The 18,177-nt window shown below is 37.5% G+C and overlaps 1 protein-coding gene across 4 annotated transcripts in view; it reads left to right on the forward strand.

Moving 5' to 3' along the window:
* The window catches only part of CDK17 (cyclin dependent kinase 17), a 99,331-nt gene that overhangs the window by 39,848 nt on the left and 41,306 nt on the right, over positions 1 to 18,177 (forward strand). For 2 of the 4 annotated variants that reach the window (XM_060305727.1, XM_060305723.1), the window contains exons 2-3: positions 10,370 to 10,494; positions 11,576 to 11,722. In XM_060305727.1, coding sequence (XP_060161710.1) covers positions 10,458 to 10,494; positions 11,576 to 11,722 — 184 coding nt within the window. In that variant the 5' untranslated portion in view covers positions 10,370 to 10,457. The remainder of the gene's footprint in view (positions 1 to 10,369; positions 10,495 to 11,575; positions 11,723 to 18,177) is intronic. The other 2 variants (XM_060305725.1, XM_060305726.1) reach the window with 1 other exon arrangement.

Consider the following 18,177-nt stretch of genomic DNA (forward strand, 5'->3'; position numbering starts at 1 on the left):
ATTGTTATTGTCACAGATTACCTCTTTATACATTGTGTGCCCATTAACATAGATTTATCATTTTTATGTGTGTGGACATTGTCCTTTAAACCATATAGGAAAAAGGGGGGAAAGAGAAGTTGCAAACCAAAAGTACAATGATACTGTTTTTTATAACTGCGTATACTTACCTCTACTGGTGTTCTTTAGTTCTTCTTATGGCTTTGAGTTACTGTCTAACGTCCTTTCATTTCAGCCTGAAGCTCTTTGATTAGCATTTCTCATAGGGCAGGTCTACTAATAATGAACCTCTTCAGCTTTTGTTTATCTGAAATGTCTTTATCTCTCTTTCCTTCTTGGAGAATAGTTTGCTGGATATAGAATTCTTGGTGGACAGATTTTTTTTTTTTCTTCCCTTTTCAGACTTTAAATACATTATTCCCAGTGCCACCTGATCTTCATGGTTTCTGATGAGACATCAGCCATTAATCTTTTTGAGGGTTCCTTTGTGTGTGTGTGTGTGTGTGTGTGTGTGTGTGTGTGTGTGTGTGTGAAGTTGCTTCTCTCCAGCTGTTTTCAAGATTCTTTTTTATTTTTATCTTTGGGCTTTGACACTTTGAATAGCATGGATCTTTTTGAGTTTATCCTTCTTGGAGTTTGTTGAGATTTTCAGATGTGCATATGCATGTTTTTCATCAGATTTGGGAAGTTTTCAACCATTTCTTCAAAAAGATATTTACCCTCTTTTTTTTCTCTTCTGGGACTCTGATGTCTTTGTGGGTATACTTGATGATGTCCTACAGATCCCTCAGAGTTGGTTCATTTCTCTTCATTCTTTTTTCTTTCTGTTCCTCAGACTGGATAATTTTGACTTTATCTTCAAGTTCACTGATAGTTTCTTTTGCCTACTTAAATCTCTTGTGAATTTTTCATTTCAGTTACTGTATTTTTTTAGCTCTAGAATTTGTTTGGTTCCTTTATAATATCTGTCTCTTTATTGATAGTCTCTTTTTTCATACATTGTTTTCCTGGTTTCTTTTAGTTATTTGTTTCCTTTAACTCTTTGAGCATATTTAGGGCAGTTTATTTAACATCCTTGGCTACAAATTCCAAAATTCTGGTCTTCTTCAGGAATGGTTTCTATCAAATGCTTTTTTTCTTGTAAATGAGCCATGCTTTCTTATTTGTTTATATGCTATGTAATTTTTTTGTTGAGACATGGGCACTGTACTATAATGAGGTAACTCTGAAAACCAGATTCTCCCGCTCCAAGGCTGTGGGTGTTTCTTGGTTGTTGAGGTCTGCTTCCATCCATTTGTGACTTTCCCAAATGATTTTTGCAAATGTGTATTCCTGTGTGTGGTCACTGAAGTTTCTATTCCATTACCTTTGCAGTCAGCTAGTGACCTACTGAAGATCTTCTTTAATATTTGGCTCAAGCAACAGCAAAAGAAAACATCGCTGTCTCTTTTAAGTCTCCCAGTAGATGCCAGTACAGGCACCCCCTGCAGCTCAAAAGGGCCTTAAGGAAGGCAAGTGCCTGCATCAGTGCCAGTCTCTCAAGGGGTTTGTCAGACTGCCCCAAATCTGCAGCCCCCACTTTGTTGTGTCAAGGTTCCCCACTGTCTGCCCTGGCACCAGCCAGCTGCCCTAGGAATGCAGCTTGCTATCTCCATTGTTGGGACCAGGCTGAGGAAAGGGCAGCGTTAACTGGTTTGCACATGTGGTTCTCCTATCAGGATCAACAGCCTCTTCCTTCAGCAAGCACTCCCCTAGTTGTTATAAGTGTTCAGTCAGGTTCCAGAGTTCTGAGATAGTTGATTCTGGTCCTTTTTTCCACTTTGCTCGTTGTTTATGGTGGGGGGACCAACCCCAAGAGCTTCCTACTATGACATTTTGCATCTCAAGTGTCACAGTATTATATTGTCTTTCTAATGTGTGTTTATGAATAGAGGAACGTCTTCCGGTAGGTGTCTTTTTTCTGGTTGGTGTGTTTGCTCAGACTTTCAAAGGAAAAGAATCAGTCTCAGATTTGAACTCATAAAGGATTAAGATGTTTAAAGTGTTTGGTGAAAAAAACCTATAAGCATGATTGAAATTCTATTTCAGTGCTCTGTTAATATTTTGTACAATAACTTCGTGTTTTATACAAAGAAGAAATTTGTGTCTTCAGTGAGAAAACTTAATTTTTGTTATTCCTCCTCATCAAGTATAGCTAGCTTAAGTGTCTTAGAAAGTGCTAAATATTTATCATGATTTAATTATTGAGGAAAAGCTATTAGAAAATTTGCTTACAGGCCACTCAGTAAGTTTACCTCAGTTACAGAAGGTTTAATTTAAGACTATAGTCACTGAAGAAAATGTTATAAAGAAATAAATAAAGTTCTCTTTGTTGAGAAGTCATATTATTCTACTTGATATTTTGGAAAGATTGACAACAGCAGGACTTAGTGGAAAAGTACTAGTCTGTCATTTCAGTCTTAGATTTAAATTCAAACTTTAAAATGCTTAATTTGTTCTGCACGTAAATTCTGCTTCTTTACCTACAGAAAAGTCATAGGCATTTTTAAAACAATCTCAGCTTTTTCTTCAACTTTTCCTGCAATTATTAATAAGAAGTTGTTTTAAGAATGTTTCAAAGACATAAGCAGAGAATTACCACTCAAGTAAGTTCTTTAATCAAGAGAAATTTGGATTATAAGGTAAATTTGTGTACAAAAATTTTTTATTGGAAGTACCAAAGGGCCACAAAATGACAGCATTTTTTCAGGTAAATACTCATAGGAGAGGATCTAGTTTGTGAGTTTTCATAGCTGTTGTCTTAACAACAACAACAATAACAAAGTGTTTCCCATTCCTAGGGCAAAACTCAGTTGGCATTCCAGGATGGTTATCTGTATTCTCTAAGTAAATAGAATATGGGCATTCCTCAGATATATTGCAGATTTGTTTCCAGACCCCTGCATAAAACTTATGTTTACACTATACTGTAGTCTAAGTGTGCAATAGCGTTATGTCTAAAAAAACCAGTGTATACACCTAAATTAAAAAATACTTTATTGCTGAAAAATGCTAACCATCATCTGAGCCTTCAGTGACTTGTAATCTTTTGGTGGAGGATGGCTGTTGACTGATCATTGTGGTGGTTGCTGAAGGTTGGGGTGACTGGCAGTTTTTTAAGATAACAGCTGCTGCATCAATTGATTCTTCCTTTCATGACCGATTTCTCTATAGAATACAATGCTGTTTGATAGCATTTTACCCACAGTAGAACTTCTTTCAAAATTGGAGTCAGTCCTCTCAGACCCTTCTGCTGTTTTATCAACTAAGTTTGTATAATATTCTGAATCATTCGTTGTCATTTCAGCAGTCCTCACAGCATCTTCACCAGGAGTAAATGCTAGCTCAAGAAACCACTTTCTTTGCTCATCTGTAAGAAGCAACTCCTCATCTGTTAAAGTTTTATCATGCGATTGTAGCAATTCAGTCATATCTTCAGGTCCCACTTTAATCCTAGTTCTCTTGCTGTTTCTACCAAATCTGCAGTTTCTTCCTCCACTGAAGTCTTAGACCCCTCAGAGTCATCCATGAGGATTGGAATCAACTTCTGCCAAACATTCTGTTAATGTCTTCCCATGAATCACGAATGTTTTTTAATGACATCTAAAATGGTGAATCCTTTCCTGAAGGTTTTCAATTTTTGTCTAGATCCCTCAGAGGAATCACTATATATATAGCAACTATAGCCATATGAAGTGCATTTCTAAAATAACAAGACATGAAAATCAAAATTACTCCTTGATCCGTGGGCTACAGAGTGGATGTTGTGTTAGCAGTCATGAAAACAACACTAATGTCATTGTACATCTCCATTAGAGCTCTTGGGTGACCAGGTGCATTGTCAATGAGCAGTAATATTTTGAAAGAATTCTTTTTTTCTGAGCAGTAGTTCTCAAAAGTAGGCTTAAAATGGGGCTTCCCTGGTGGCGCAGTGGTTGAGAGTCCGCCTGCCGATGCAGGGGACATGGGTTCGTGCCCCGGTCCGGGAAGATCCCACGTGCCGCAGAGCGGCTGGGCCCGTGAGCCATGGCCACTGATCCTGGGCGTCTGGAGCCTGTGCTCCACAACGGGAGAGGCCACAACAGTGAGAGGCCCGCGAACTGCAAAAAAAAAAAAAAGTAGGCTTAAAATAGTCGGTAAACCATGTTGTAGACAGATGTGCTGTCATCCAGGCTTTGTTGTTCCTTTTACAAAGCACATGCAGAGTAGATTTAGCATAATTCTTAAGGGCCCTAGGATGATTGGAATGGTAAATAAACATTGACTTCAGTTTGAAGTTACCAGCTGCGTTAGCCCCTAACAACAGAGTCACTCTTTCTTGGAAGCTTTGAAGTCAAGCATTGATTTTCCCTCCTATGAAAGTCCTAGATGGTATCTTCTTCCAGTAGAATGCTGTTTTGTCTACATTGAAAATCTGTTGTATAGGGTAGCCACCTTCATTAATTATCTTAATCTTCTAGATAACTTGCTGCAGCTTCTACATCAACACTTGCTGCTTCACCTTGTACTTATATGTTATGGAGATAGCATCTTTTCTTAAACCTCGTGAACCAACGACCTCTGCTAGCTTCCGACTTTTCTTCAGCTTCCTCATCTCTCTCGCCTTCATAGAATTGAAGAGAGTTAGGGCCTTGCTGTGGTTTAGGCTTTGGCTTAAGGGAATGTTGTGGCTGGCTTGATCTTCCATCCAGCGCATTAAAACTTTCTCCATATCAGAAGTAAGGCTATTTTGCTTTCTTATTCGGGTGTTCATTGGAGTAGCACTTTTAATTTCCTTCAAGAATATTTCCTCCGCATTCACAATTTGGCTAACTGTGTGGCACAAGAGGCCTAGCTTTTGGCTTGTCTTGGCTTTCAGCATGCTTTCCTCAGTAAACTTAGTCATTTTTAGCTTTTGATTTAAAGTGAGGGATGTGCGACCCTTCTCACTTGCACACTTGGAGGCCATTGTATGGTTATTGATTGGCCTAATTTCAGTATTGTGTCTCAGGGAATAGGGAGGCCTGAGGAGAGGGAGAGAGTTGGGGGAACCGCTGGTGGGTGGAGCAGTCAGAACACATATAACATTTATGAAGTTTACTGTCTTAGATGGGCGAGGTTTGTGGTGCTCCAAAACAGTTACAATAGTAACATCAAAGATTGCTGATCACAGATCAACCCAACAAATATAATAATAATGGAAAAGTTTGAAATATTGTGAGAATTACCAAAATGTGACAGACACGAAGTCAGCGAATGCTTTTGGAAAAATGGCACCTGTAGACTTGGAGGGTTGCTGCAAACGTTCCATTAGTGTAAAAAACACATTATCTGTTGTGGAGTAAAACAAAGTGCAATAAAGATGCACTTTGTTTTACTGCATGCTTATGTATGCTTGTAGTTACATTTTCAGGATTAAAAAAAAAATGAAAAAATTTCTTAATTGTACAGCAGGCAATCCCAGATCAAATTTTAGGTGATAAAGTAAGGTAACACATTACATGTTTCTTTTAAGCACTTGTAGTTGGAAACTGATTTTTGAACATTTTCAGCTGTGTGTGTGTGTGTGTGTGTGTGTGTGTGTGTGTGTATAAATATATATGGGGAGGGAGGAAGAGAAAGAGGCAGGGTTTATAGTAAGTCATTCTGAGTATCATTTATTGCCCCTTTACCTTTTAAAATTTGATCTAGCTATGGCAAAAAGCTGGAGATCTTTTTGACAACTAGAAAGGCATAGAAGTTGTTTTGTATTATACATGCACACAGATATATTCGAATGGGTATATATATATATATGGAATATATATGTATTATATATACGTGGTAAGTGCTGTAAAAAAAAAACAACTAAGGATAAAGGAATAGAGAGGGTCAGGGTCAGGAAAGAGCCCTTTGCAGGGTAAAGCTTATGTTGAAATTTGAGCATTTATAATTGTTCTCTAGATAGCTAAGTCTTTAAAATATTAAAACCAAACAGTTGTGGAGTTTTTATTTAGAGTTTATTTTAAATTACAGTACATTTACTTCTAAGGTAAAAATAGCTTTTTCAGTGGCATGAATTTAAATATAAAACAATATTTAAGCGTTCACTATAAATTACTGTTAATATATCTTAATCTTCATGAAAATGACAGTGTAAAGATCCTAACAATCCCAAATAAAAGTTTTTGCTAAAACAGAAAAAATATTTTACCCCAACTGTTTTTTAAAAAATATTATTTATTTATTTGGCTGTGCTGGGTCTTAGTTGCGGCACGCGAGATCTTTAGTTGCAGCTTGCGATCTCTTGGTTGCGTCATGTGGGATCTAGTTCACTGACCAGGGATTGAACCCAGGCCCCCTTGTGTTGGGAGTATGGAGTCTTAGCCACTGGACTACCAGGGAAGTCCTTTAACGCAACTCTCAAGGGTTTTGGTTTTAGGAAATCAGTAGTTTAGCACTGCTTTATTAATATACAGTACATATTAGTTAACCTTCAAGCTAATGTAAATAGTAATATTTACTTCACAAAAGGTGTTTTATTGTAGCATTGCATGTGTTTTTGTCCTCGACCTAATGGGCAAAAAAGTTGACATGCGTAATTCTTCTTAAAGATAATTAGATATGTCAAGGAATCTTTAATTTGGGCGTATTTTTTCTTTAATAATGATCTAGGCATTGTTGATGAAATTCCTTAACATCTGTGTTTACTGATCATTGTGACTTAATTAAAAGGTTACAGTTATAGCATGGAAGATTAAAAAAATAGGACCTTTTTGAGGATGCGATGTGTTTTATTATGAAGTTTTTCTTTTTTATAAATTTATTTTTGGCTGCATTGGGTCTTCGTTGCTGTGCGTGGGCTTTCACTAGTCGCGGTGAGCGGGGGCTACTCTTCGTTGTGGTGCGCGGGCTTCTCATTGTGGTGGCTTCTCTTGTTGTGGGGCATGGGCTCTAGGTGCCCGGCCTTCAGTAGTTGTGGCACGTGGGCTCAGTAGTTGTGGCTCACGGGCTCTAGAGCGCAGGCTCCTTAGCTGTGGCTCACGGGCTTAGTTGCTCTGCGGCACGTGGGATCTTCCCAGATCAGGGCTTGAAACCGTGTCCCCTGCATTGGCAGGCGGATTCTTAACCGCTGCACCTCTTATTAATGAATTAGAAATGTCCTTCTTATTCCTGACAGAGAAGAAAATACATAAAGTTAGTTACTTTATATACTAGAATTTTCTTCACTCTTGATGGAAATGCATACTGTTCTGAGTTATAAACACATAGAATTTCAACTAATATATTGTTCAAAAGCATTGTATGAAGAAAAAGTTAAGGCTTATGTGATTTCCCTTTCCCCCCCTTTTCTGTACCCACTTAAAACCATCAAGATTTACTTGGCGCTCTATAGTGGCATTGCCCAATATAAATATAATGTGAGCACCATACTGAATTTTAAAGTATTTTGCAGGTATATTTAATTAGTAGAGTTAGTTTTAGAAATATTGATAAATTTTACTTAAATATGTCTAGAATTTTTCAAAATCATGTTATGCATATAACAATAGATTTTTTACGTTCTTTTAAAATACTAAGTCTTTAAAATCCAGTGCATATTTTTTATTTACAGTACAAGGCAGTTTGGAGTGACCACTTTTCACATACATGGTCAGAATGGGATGTTACCATGTTATGTGAATTAATTCTGTAATAACATGTCTGTTATAGTTTGTTATTTTATCCTTATTTGTCATCTAAAATAAGAGGCAGGTACATGGTCAGCAAGCTTTCAAAAATGGTGTGCAAATTCTGAAGTGGTGATGTTTGTATAGTTACGTAGACATTCGTGACCACATGACTGTTTGAGAAAATTGGAGTCAAAAGGTTGGTAACTGTGAGCTACTAGCGCTTAGGGGTTTTTGTTAGGGCACACAGATTTCTTGAAGGAGTGTGTGTTGAGGGTTCCTAAGATACTCTCATGCTTGATAATTTGCTAAAAGGGCACAGAAATCAGAGAAAAGCTGTGAAACTCATGATTGTTTTATTACAGTGAAAAGATAACAGATTAAAATCAGCAAAGGGGAAAGGGTATATAGGGTGGAGTCCAAGAGAAACCAGGTGTGAGTTTCCAGTTATCCTCTCCTAGTGGAGTTGCATGACAGTGCTCCATTCCTCCAGTTGTCCTGTATGACAGCATGGCAAAGTGGTGCCAGCCAGGGAAGCTTACCTGAATCTTCGTGTCCAGAGGTTTTTTTAGGGGTCAATTACATAGGCATGGAAGTACCTACATGACTGTCTTTAGTTACTTAGTCTCCAGTTTCCCTTATTCCTCCTCCCCCCTGAGGTCAGGCTGATAAATGGTGTGGCCCAAAGCCCCAGGCATACAGAGATAGGGATTTACCATAATTCACATTGTTAATATAAATTACCTGATGTGGCCCAAGATTTTAGGTGTACAAAGAAATTTATCAGGCAGGATATTGCAAGGGGTCAGAGGTTATCTTCTAGGAGCTTGTCTTAGGTGATTCCTTTCTTTGGAATATGCAGAGTTTAACCCCCCAAGCTTGCAGAGTTACCCCTTAACTGCACAGGATGATTCTGGATACAAAGGAGGGTGTCTCTAGTATCAATTCTTAGAGAAACAAAAGGGTAGATGAAGATTGGTGATAGCTCAATTCACCTTAAATATCTAATATGTTTTAAGCAAATGGCATGGATTACTGACTGTCAAGGTAGAGCTATATAAAGGCTGACTTTGAGAAGTAAAGAATCTAGCATTTAGGACAGCCATATAGTTACAGGTTTCTTAGTTGGAAACAACTCTTAAAGTTTACTGACTGCCTCCTATAAATTCACCTTGTTTGCTAAAGTATATGTTATCTCCTTTAATCCACATCTGAATGTCCATTTCTGCCTGTGATGGGAGGAACTTGTGTCAGACTAAGGCTCCCTATGAGACTAGGGAAAAAATATAGTTTGAAGGCATCGTAGAGCTTTTGAGTCAGTCAAGACTTCAGGAGTAAAGATTCAGGAGAGAAGAGAAATAGACGTATTCTGTGGGTTTCCTCTAGAGATATTTTCTAACTCTTAAGCTCTTTTGGATAAGAAGATAAAAGTTGAGCAGTGTATGAGAGGTGAGCAAAAAGCAACTGAGGGAGTTGAGTGGAGCTTTCAATAGTTTCTGTTGTTGTTTTAGTCCTAGGTTTGCAGTTTGAATCTTTTGAAAGGCCACACCATAGGAGTGGGAACAAACAGAAGTAGGCCAGACTTTACAGTATCTGAAACTCAGTCTCAAGCCAGCTCTGTTCCTGATTGGACTGAGGTAATCTCTTACTCTGACTGCTTGTTAGAAAAAAATTAAATCCTTTCTGGAAGAAGATAATAACATCATCCAGAGCTTCTACATTTTTTCTTCCATATTTTCATACAGTCATTCACATACAATGTGTAGTATTCAGTAAAAAAATCACTATGCATTCAACAGGACCAACAGAGAAAAACCAGCATAGAAACAGGTTATGCATGTTATTCATAGGTTGTGTAATTCTGCAGTTATAGACAAGAACTTTAAAATACTATAACCTAGTCATGAAAATAGATGGCAAGGTGAAGAATTGCAGTAGAGAACTTGAATCTATAGAAAGGGATCAAATAGGAATTCTGGGATTGAAAATACAGTAACTAAAATTTAGAACCCAGTAGATCAGTTTAACTGCGGTTTAGGCACTGCTGAAAGAGGTCAGCTGGAAGGTTAGTTAGTCGAAAATATTCCGCAACATTGATTTGTCTTTAAGTATGTAAAACAGAGTTGGTAAAACATAGTATTATCACTTATAAACTTGTATTCAGTACCCTACCCCGAGCCTTTGAGCAAACAAAAATTATTCATTAAAAATATCTTATGTAGAGTTCACTTGTTCAGCACACTCAGCTACTTGGAATAGAGCCCTAGGATGAGAAAATAAGCAAAATACTTACAGATTCAAGATAGATATCCAGAGCTGGATGGTAAAACAGGTATTTTAGCATAGGGGAGTTAGAAGCAGCTCTTAGTTGGGGTAATGGTTACAGTACACTTGGTAATCTGGTAAACTAGCTCACCACAATTAAGACTGTAAATTAGAAAAGAAGTTACAGGTAAATAATTGAGGAATTGGTTTTGGCAGCAAATACCTTGTTTGATCATATCCAAGACTCCACTATGAATTATACCATTAGTGTATGTACTACTAGGAAAAAAGAAAGCTGTCAATTATAATTGACATCCCATTACAGTAAGTCCCCTACATACAAACCTTCAAGTTGTGAACTTTCAGAGATGTGATATGTGTTCCATCAACATCAGGCGTGAGTGAAATTGCAGCTTGCCCTCCATCTCCTATTGCAGATGATCCTTCAGCTCTGCCAGTTCCCACCTCCTCTCCCTCCTCCAGTCAGTAACTCTTCTTGCCTGTTCACTCGATGCCAGCCCCTGTATGCCAACTGTTGTACTGTACTACTGTACTTTTCAAGGTAGTGTACTGTAAGATTAAAAATGTTTTCTTTATTTTTTGTGTTTGTTTTTATGTACTATTTGTGTGAAAAGTATTATAAACCTATTACAGTACAGTACTGTATAGCTGCGTGTGTTAGTTGAGTACCTAGGCTAACTTTGTTGGACTTATGAACAAATTGGACTTATGAACACGCTCTTGGAATGGAACTCATTCGTATGTAGGGGACTTAACTGTAATTGTGATACATCCTGATTTCAGAGATGTTAAAATGTGGGGGAAAAGGTAAATGGTAATCTTAGTTTTAAATCTCAGTTCTATCCATAATTGTTTGTTTGCCTTCTGTCAGGGAACTTCTTTGAGCCTATTTGCTTATTTGTGAAAATGGGATAGTATAGTATGCTCTTTAGAATTAGGAAGACTAAATGAATTCAGAGACATGAGAGTGTCTAGTATGGAGTAGGCATTTGAAACCTGTTAATTTGACTTTTATTTTTTCCTTCTAAAATTTGGCATTGTTAAAATAATAGGAGGAGACTCCTGACAGCTGACCAGGGTGGGGGGAAGAACAAACCCCCAATATATTGGCTAAATAAGAAGTTAAAAAAGAAAATTTCTGTTGGAGCTGTTTAATAAATTGTCAAGCATCATTCTTTATTCTCCCTACCCCACCTCTTTCACCTGTCTTATCCCCTCAGTTATATTTAAAGGTATCACTGACTGGTTCCAATATGATGATTGATATTTATAATAATGGAACCTACACATCAAAATAATGATATATTTTCACTAAATTGGTTTTTACAAAGCTCATTTTAGGAAGATTTGTAATCCTTCTAAGTTTAGTTGTGATGCTTAAAATCTCAGTCTTTAGTTTTGTAGAATTCTTGCTCTTCTGATGATGCGATATGAGTATGGCATTAATTCAAGTGAGTGGATCTTTTTAAGGAAGGGTTGGATTTTGTGATGTTTGATGGATGTGAGAATTCCTCATTTTATTCTTATTTTGAAGATTCCCAGTAAACCGAGAACAGCATTTTTCTGGAGCTGTAAGATATTCATAGCTTTAATCTTATGTTCATTCTGTTCTCTTCTTTCAGGATTTTTCAAGTCACATTCAGTTGATAGGATGAAAAAATTTAAGAGAAGGCTATCCCTCACGCTTCGAGGAAGCCAGACTATTGATGAATCGTTGTCTGAATTGGCTGAACAAATGACTATTGAAGAAAACAGCAGCAAAGATAATGGTAAATATTGAGGGGGTAGGGAAGGGGAGGAGAGAATTGAATTACATGATAAATCGAATGTAAATTTACTTTCCTGATTAGTCCTTAGTAGGTTCCTTCTGTTTATTTCTCTGCCTCCTTCCCTAGTTCAATAACTTTGGCTTGCTTACTGGAATGTTCCATTCTTACTCCAACAGTGTTACTATAGCTGGTCTCTAACCCTGATGAATTCTCTATCCTGTTTATCTTTCCATTTTTCATTAGTTCTTAAATAAGAATACTTTGTATAATATTACCCTAGTTAAGTAGCTATTTTAAAATTAACATTTAAATATTTTTATTTTCTTATAACCAAAGTTTATACAGCTTAAAAGTGCATAGTAAGTTTGTGAAATTCCTGGGAATTCCCTGGTGGTCCAGTGGTTAAGACTCTGTGCTTTCACTGCCTAGGGCCTGGGTTCAATCACTGGTCAGGGAATTAAGGTCCCACAAGCCATGCGGCGTGGCCCCCCCCAAAAAAAGTTTGTGAAATTCCTGTTTTAAATTTCATCAGTTTTATAACATTATATATGCATATATTGACTATCCACATAGACGACAAGGTTTATCATATGAGTGAATCATACCATTTTTTTACTTTATATTGACCAAAGAATCTATCCATAGTATTGAAAGCAGTTAATAGTAGATAGGCATATAATGTTTCACAAGTTTGACAGTTCTTTTTACAGTGTAAAGTAGTTAGTACACAGATGTTGATATAAAATAAAAAGTTTGTTAAATTGAATGGATTAAAATGCAAAATCCTGATGAAATCTGTAGAACAAGCCTACATATTCAAAACTGAAATAGCCCTAGAGATGTCATAGTAATAACCAGGAAGGAGCTTACAGGAATGGCTGCCAGTGTGTCATAATGTGCAGATTCTCTTCCTTGCCTCTGCCTGAAGTTCTTCTGTTTAGAGGTTTGTGGCAGTTGGTGAAAACATGAATACCCTCACCCCCTCTGGATGAAATGTAACTGTCCTTGTGAGAGAGGGAAAGGTGTAATGGAAAGTGCTCTGGACTTTAAAAGTCATGGATTGGGACTTCCCTGGTGGCGCAGTGGTTAAGAATCCGCCTGCCAATGCAGGGGACATGGGTTCAAACCTTGGTCTGGGAAGATCCCACATGCCGCGGAGCAACTATGCCCATGTGCCACAACTACTGAGACTGTGCTCTGGAGCCCGTGAGCCACAACTACTGAGCCCGCATGCCACAACTATTGAAGCTCACACACCTAGAGCCCATGTTCCACAGCAAGAGAAGCCACCGTAATGAGAAGCCCGCGTACAGCAATGAAGAGCAGACCCCGCTCACCGCAACTAGAGAAAGCCCGTGTGCAGCAACAAAGACCCAACGCAGCCAAAAATAAAATAAATAAATAAATTTATTTTTTAAAAAAGTCATGGATTGGAATTTGGGATACACTTACACACTTATTAGTTACATGACTCTGGGTAAGTAATTTATCCTACCCAACCTTCAGTTTATCTCTTCCTCAGAAGGGTCATTATTTTACTCAAGGTTATCTGGCTCATAATATAGGAGGGGAAACATAGATGAGTTTGGTAGAAAATTTAAAATAATAATTTGGTTATAATTTACTTTAGGAGAGAAATATTTTACATTTGGATCAAATCTCAAAGCTGATATTATAATGTTTTACTTTTATTCCTTTTGCCAGGAGAAAAATCCTTAATTCTCTCTCAGATCCCCTTTGATTTCTTGTTATTAATTAAACCCTGTATATTCATTCTTATGATCCACTCCACGAGTCTTGCGAGCTATTCGCCAATGATATTCAGGAGTAAAGTAAGCACAGAATACATCTTGATAGATGCTTTCTGGGAACACATTCTGGATGGGAATTTGACTACAAGACAAACCTCTTAAAAATAAAAAAAGAGTGTGAGTCAAAGAAAATGTACATACTTTTTGGAGAGCTAATTAATATTTTAGATTCATAGCATATTTCCTGGAATATTTTAGTATTGTCTTAAAACATGCTTAATTTATAATGAATGGTGAAACATTGAAAATTTTTTTCAAGTAGAACATAGTTTAAAGTTTACTTTTATTCTAATAGTAACATTAACAATTAGTAAAGAAGAGAAAATAGAAACTCTGCTGAGTTTCCTCTTTAAGTTTTTCGAATTACTTGAAATAATACTTGAAGATGTCATAATAGACTGATTCCTCTTGGGTTGCAGAGATTGCTGGTAGCATAGGCTATCTCTGAGTTATATCTGCTATTACTTATTTCCTATGTATGACAACGGCACATGGGACAGCTTTCACAAAGATTCTTTACCTTTTTGGTTATCTTTCAGTACCTGATAGCTGGTTCCAACATTTTCTTTCTTTATGGAGTTTATCTTAAAGGTAAAAAGCTCCTAAGATCGGTAACACACACAGTCTGTGTCTGAATATGGTTTAACGAATGAGAAGAGGTAGACTATACTTCTTTTTTTTTTTTTTTTTTTTTTAATTTTGCGGTAAGCGGGCCTCTCACTGTTGTGGCCTCTCCCGTTGCAGAGCACAGGCTCCGGACGCGCAGGCTCAGCGGCCATGGCTCACGGGCCCAGCCGCTCCGCGGCATGTGGGATCTTCCCAGACCGGGGCACGAACCCGCGTCCCCTGCATCAGCAGGCGGACTCTCAACCACTGCGCCACCAGGGAAGCCCAAGACTATACTTCTTAAAAGATCTTCTCACATACACTATAACCAGTTTGTAAAGCAAGTGATATTTGTCTAACAACTATATAGTGGTAGTGCTGGCTTGAGGAGGAAGAATATAGTTTATAACTTTCTTAAACTAAACCAATTTTTCATCTCCTGTCTTTTGTTCAGTCACTTGTATGAGCAGAATCCTCTTACTCTTGCATTATATATAGGCAGGTGTCTCTCATGCATATTCTAGGACAAATAAAATGAGAAAGTACACCTAAATGGGGCTAATACTATAAAAACTTTGGAAAAATTATAATGCATATGATACAGTTGGTGTATCAAAATGTACATACACTGTCACTCATACATGTTCTACCTCCATCCAAAGAGGATTTGAGCTATTATCTCTATTTTGATAATTATGAGTCATACTGTGAAGGCTTTAACTCAGTTATAAATGTATAATATAATTATAGTTCGCATTAGAGTACCTTTCTAGATAAGCTAGTGTGTTTACAGATTGATCGGTGGATTGAACCCCAGGGAAAGAGGAATCTTGAATTTATATTTAGTGTGTTAAAATTAGGTTGAAAGTTTGCAAACTTGGTTGATTTAAGCATACTGGCCTTAACTCAATACAGCTTTTCCTAATTATAAAATGAAATTTTTGCACTAAAATTTACAAACTGAAGTAAAAGAAACATTTTTTTCTAAAGTACTTTCAAGGAAAGAGAATTCTGAGCACATCAGATTTTTTTTTCCTTAGTAACTGAGAAGGCACTGAATATTTCATTTTAAAAAAAACTGTCAAACATTAATTCATCTCAGTTCCTCAGAAGTTAAAAATAGAATTACCATATAACCCAGTAGTTCCATTCCTAGGAATATATCCAAATAATTGAAACAAGTATTCAAACAGAATCTTGCACATGAATGTTTATATTTATAGCAGCAGTATTTACAGTATGCAAAAGGTGGAAACAACTCAAATGTCCATCAACAGATGAATGTATAAACAAAATGTGACATATTCCGGGAATGGAATATTATTCAATCATAAAATGGAATGAGGTACTGATACATGCTACAATATGGATGAATCTTGAAAACTGAAAGAAGCCAGACCCCAAAGGTCACATATTCTATGATTCCGTTTTTATGAAATATCCAGAATAGGTAAATCCAGAGACAAAAAGCAGCTGAGTGGTTGCCAGGGACTCAGGAGAGGGGGGAATGCGGAGTGACTGTGTAGTAGATACAGGGTCTCCTTTGGTAGTGATGAAAATATTTTGGAACTAAATAGAAGGGATGGTTGTACAACATTGTACATCTACCAAATAAAATGATTAATTTTATGTTAGTGAATTTCATCTCAGTAAAAACAGTTCATCTGAAAAATACCTTTTTCTCATAGATTCTTGATTTGCTTGCTAGAAGTCTTACTATGATTTTAGACATACAGAAAGTTACATTTCATGATGTTGTCTTTAAGTAGTTAGCCTTACTCTGTAATGAGAAGTGTATTGAAATTATTGATTTGATGAGGAGGACAGGTGACAATTTAATTATGATGAAGAGAATAGATCACACTTATAGAAAGGCAAAAGTAGTGTTTTATTACACGTAAACTATTTGAGGCTTACAAAGGCAGCAATAACAAGAACAAAAAAAAACCCCAAAAGGCAAAGATTGAAATGGTCCAGTTTTCCTGATATTCAGTTTCTTGTCCTTACTCCTCAGTCTGTGCACTGGGACAGTTTATCGTGTTGTTCAGAATTAACAAGACTAGTTTTATGGATATTGTGAGACCTTGTCTTATTTCCAGGTTTCTCCCTTTCTCCTGGTAATCTGATACATCGGGGTCCCCAACCCCCCACCCCCACCCCCGGGGCCGAACAGCAGGAGGTGAGCACAGCAGGAGGTGAGCGGCGGGCAAGTGAGCAAAGCTTCATCTGCCGCTCCCCATCGCTCCCCATGGCTCGCATTACCGCCTGAACCATCCCCCACCCCCACCCCACCCCACCCTATCTGTGGAAAAGTTGTCTTCCACGGAACGGTCCCTGGTGCTAAGAAGGTTGGGGACTGCTACACTACATGGTAGCAGTGACAGTTTTTGACAATAGTGGATGACATAGGGTGTTCTAAGTAGTGCTAACTCCTCCAAATAGGACAAGGTCTGTGAGAGGATGAGGCTGAAAGCACAGACTTCATTGGATGTATGTAGGGTCTGGAATAGGATCGGGTTAATAAGAGAGCTTACAAGAGCAGGATTAGGAACCAGAGAGTGAGTTAAGGCTACGAGGTGTTGGCTAAGAAATTCGTTCTCCTGATCATAGTAGTACACATAATCAGAATATCCAAATAAGATGTCAAATAAATTTCTTAGTGGAATCTAATGATTGCCATGTTATGATATTAAAAAGTCATTGAAATCCTTACTTGGAACTAATTATAGAATAGGAAAGATCTAGTGCAGGTTTTCATATAGATTTCCATTATTTTTAAAAATATATTGTAAAATATATATAACCTGTAATTTACTATTTTAACCATTTTGAAGCATACAGTTTTAGTGTTAGTACATACATTCACATTGCTGTGCAGCCACCACCACTAACCATATCTAGAACTTTTTCATCAGCCCAGACTGAAACACTGTACACATTAAACAGTAATTCCGGACTTCCCTGGTGGCGCAGTGGTTAAGAATCCACCTGCCAATGCAGGGGACACAGGCTCGAGTTCTCGTCTGGGAAGATCCCACATGCCGCAGAGCAGCTAAGCCCGTGTGCCACAACTACTGAGCCAGCATGCCACAACTACTGAGCCTGCTCTCTAGAGCCCGTGAACCACAACTACTGAAGCCCGCACGCCCAGAGCCCGTGCTCTGCAACAAGAGAAGCCACCTCCATGAGAAGCCCTTGCACTGCACCAAGAGTAGCCCCCGCTCGCCACAACTAGAGAAAGCCTGCGCGCAGCAACGAAGACCCAATGCAGCCAAAATTTAATTAATTAAAAAAAAAAGAAAACAGAAAGATCAGTAGTCTGTAATAACCTATATGGGAAAAGAATCTGAAAAACAATGGATACACGTATATGTGTAATTGAATCACTGTGCTGTACACCTAAAACTAACACAACATTGTAAATCAACTATACTTCAATATAAAATAAAAATTATAAAAAAACAAAATAGTAATTCCCCATTCTCCTCTCCCTTCAGGACCTGGTAACCACTATTCTCCTTTGTCTATTTGTCCTCTTGTGTCTAACTTATTTCATTTAGCATAATGCCTTAAAGGTTTCCACTTCTTTTTAAAATAGAGTATTATTATCTTACTGAACTGTCCAGTTAATTGCTGTCATAATCTTGAAATGTGTGAATATTTGACCTCATCTAGTCCTATGACTTCAGCTACTATGTAATGCTGACTACACCGAAATTTGTTTCTCTAGTCAGGATTTTTTTCTGGATCTTTAGATTCATATCGAAATGCTTACTTGGCTTCTCCACATAGATGTCTAATAAGAACCTTAAATTTAATACATATGACTAAACCACAAAGCTTGATTTCCTCCCCCCACCAAATCAGCTTCTACTCCAACTTGCCTCACTTAACCTAAACCACTTAAAGCTAGAAATCCAGGAATTATCCTTGATTATTTTCTCTTTTACCCTTTCTTCCCTCCTCTACCATTGTAGTTTCCTATATATTTACTACATAAATAACTTTTAAAAACTCACTGTTAATGATAGTCATTTG

Source organism: Globicephala melas, chromosome 10, assembly GCF_963455315.2.
Source record: "Globicephala melas chromosome 10, mGloMel1.2, whole genome shotgun sequence".
Taxonomy (NCBI): domain Eukaryota; kingdom Metazoa; phylum Chordata; class Mammalia; order Artiodactyla; family Delphinidae; genus Globicephala; species Globicephala melas.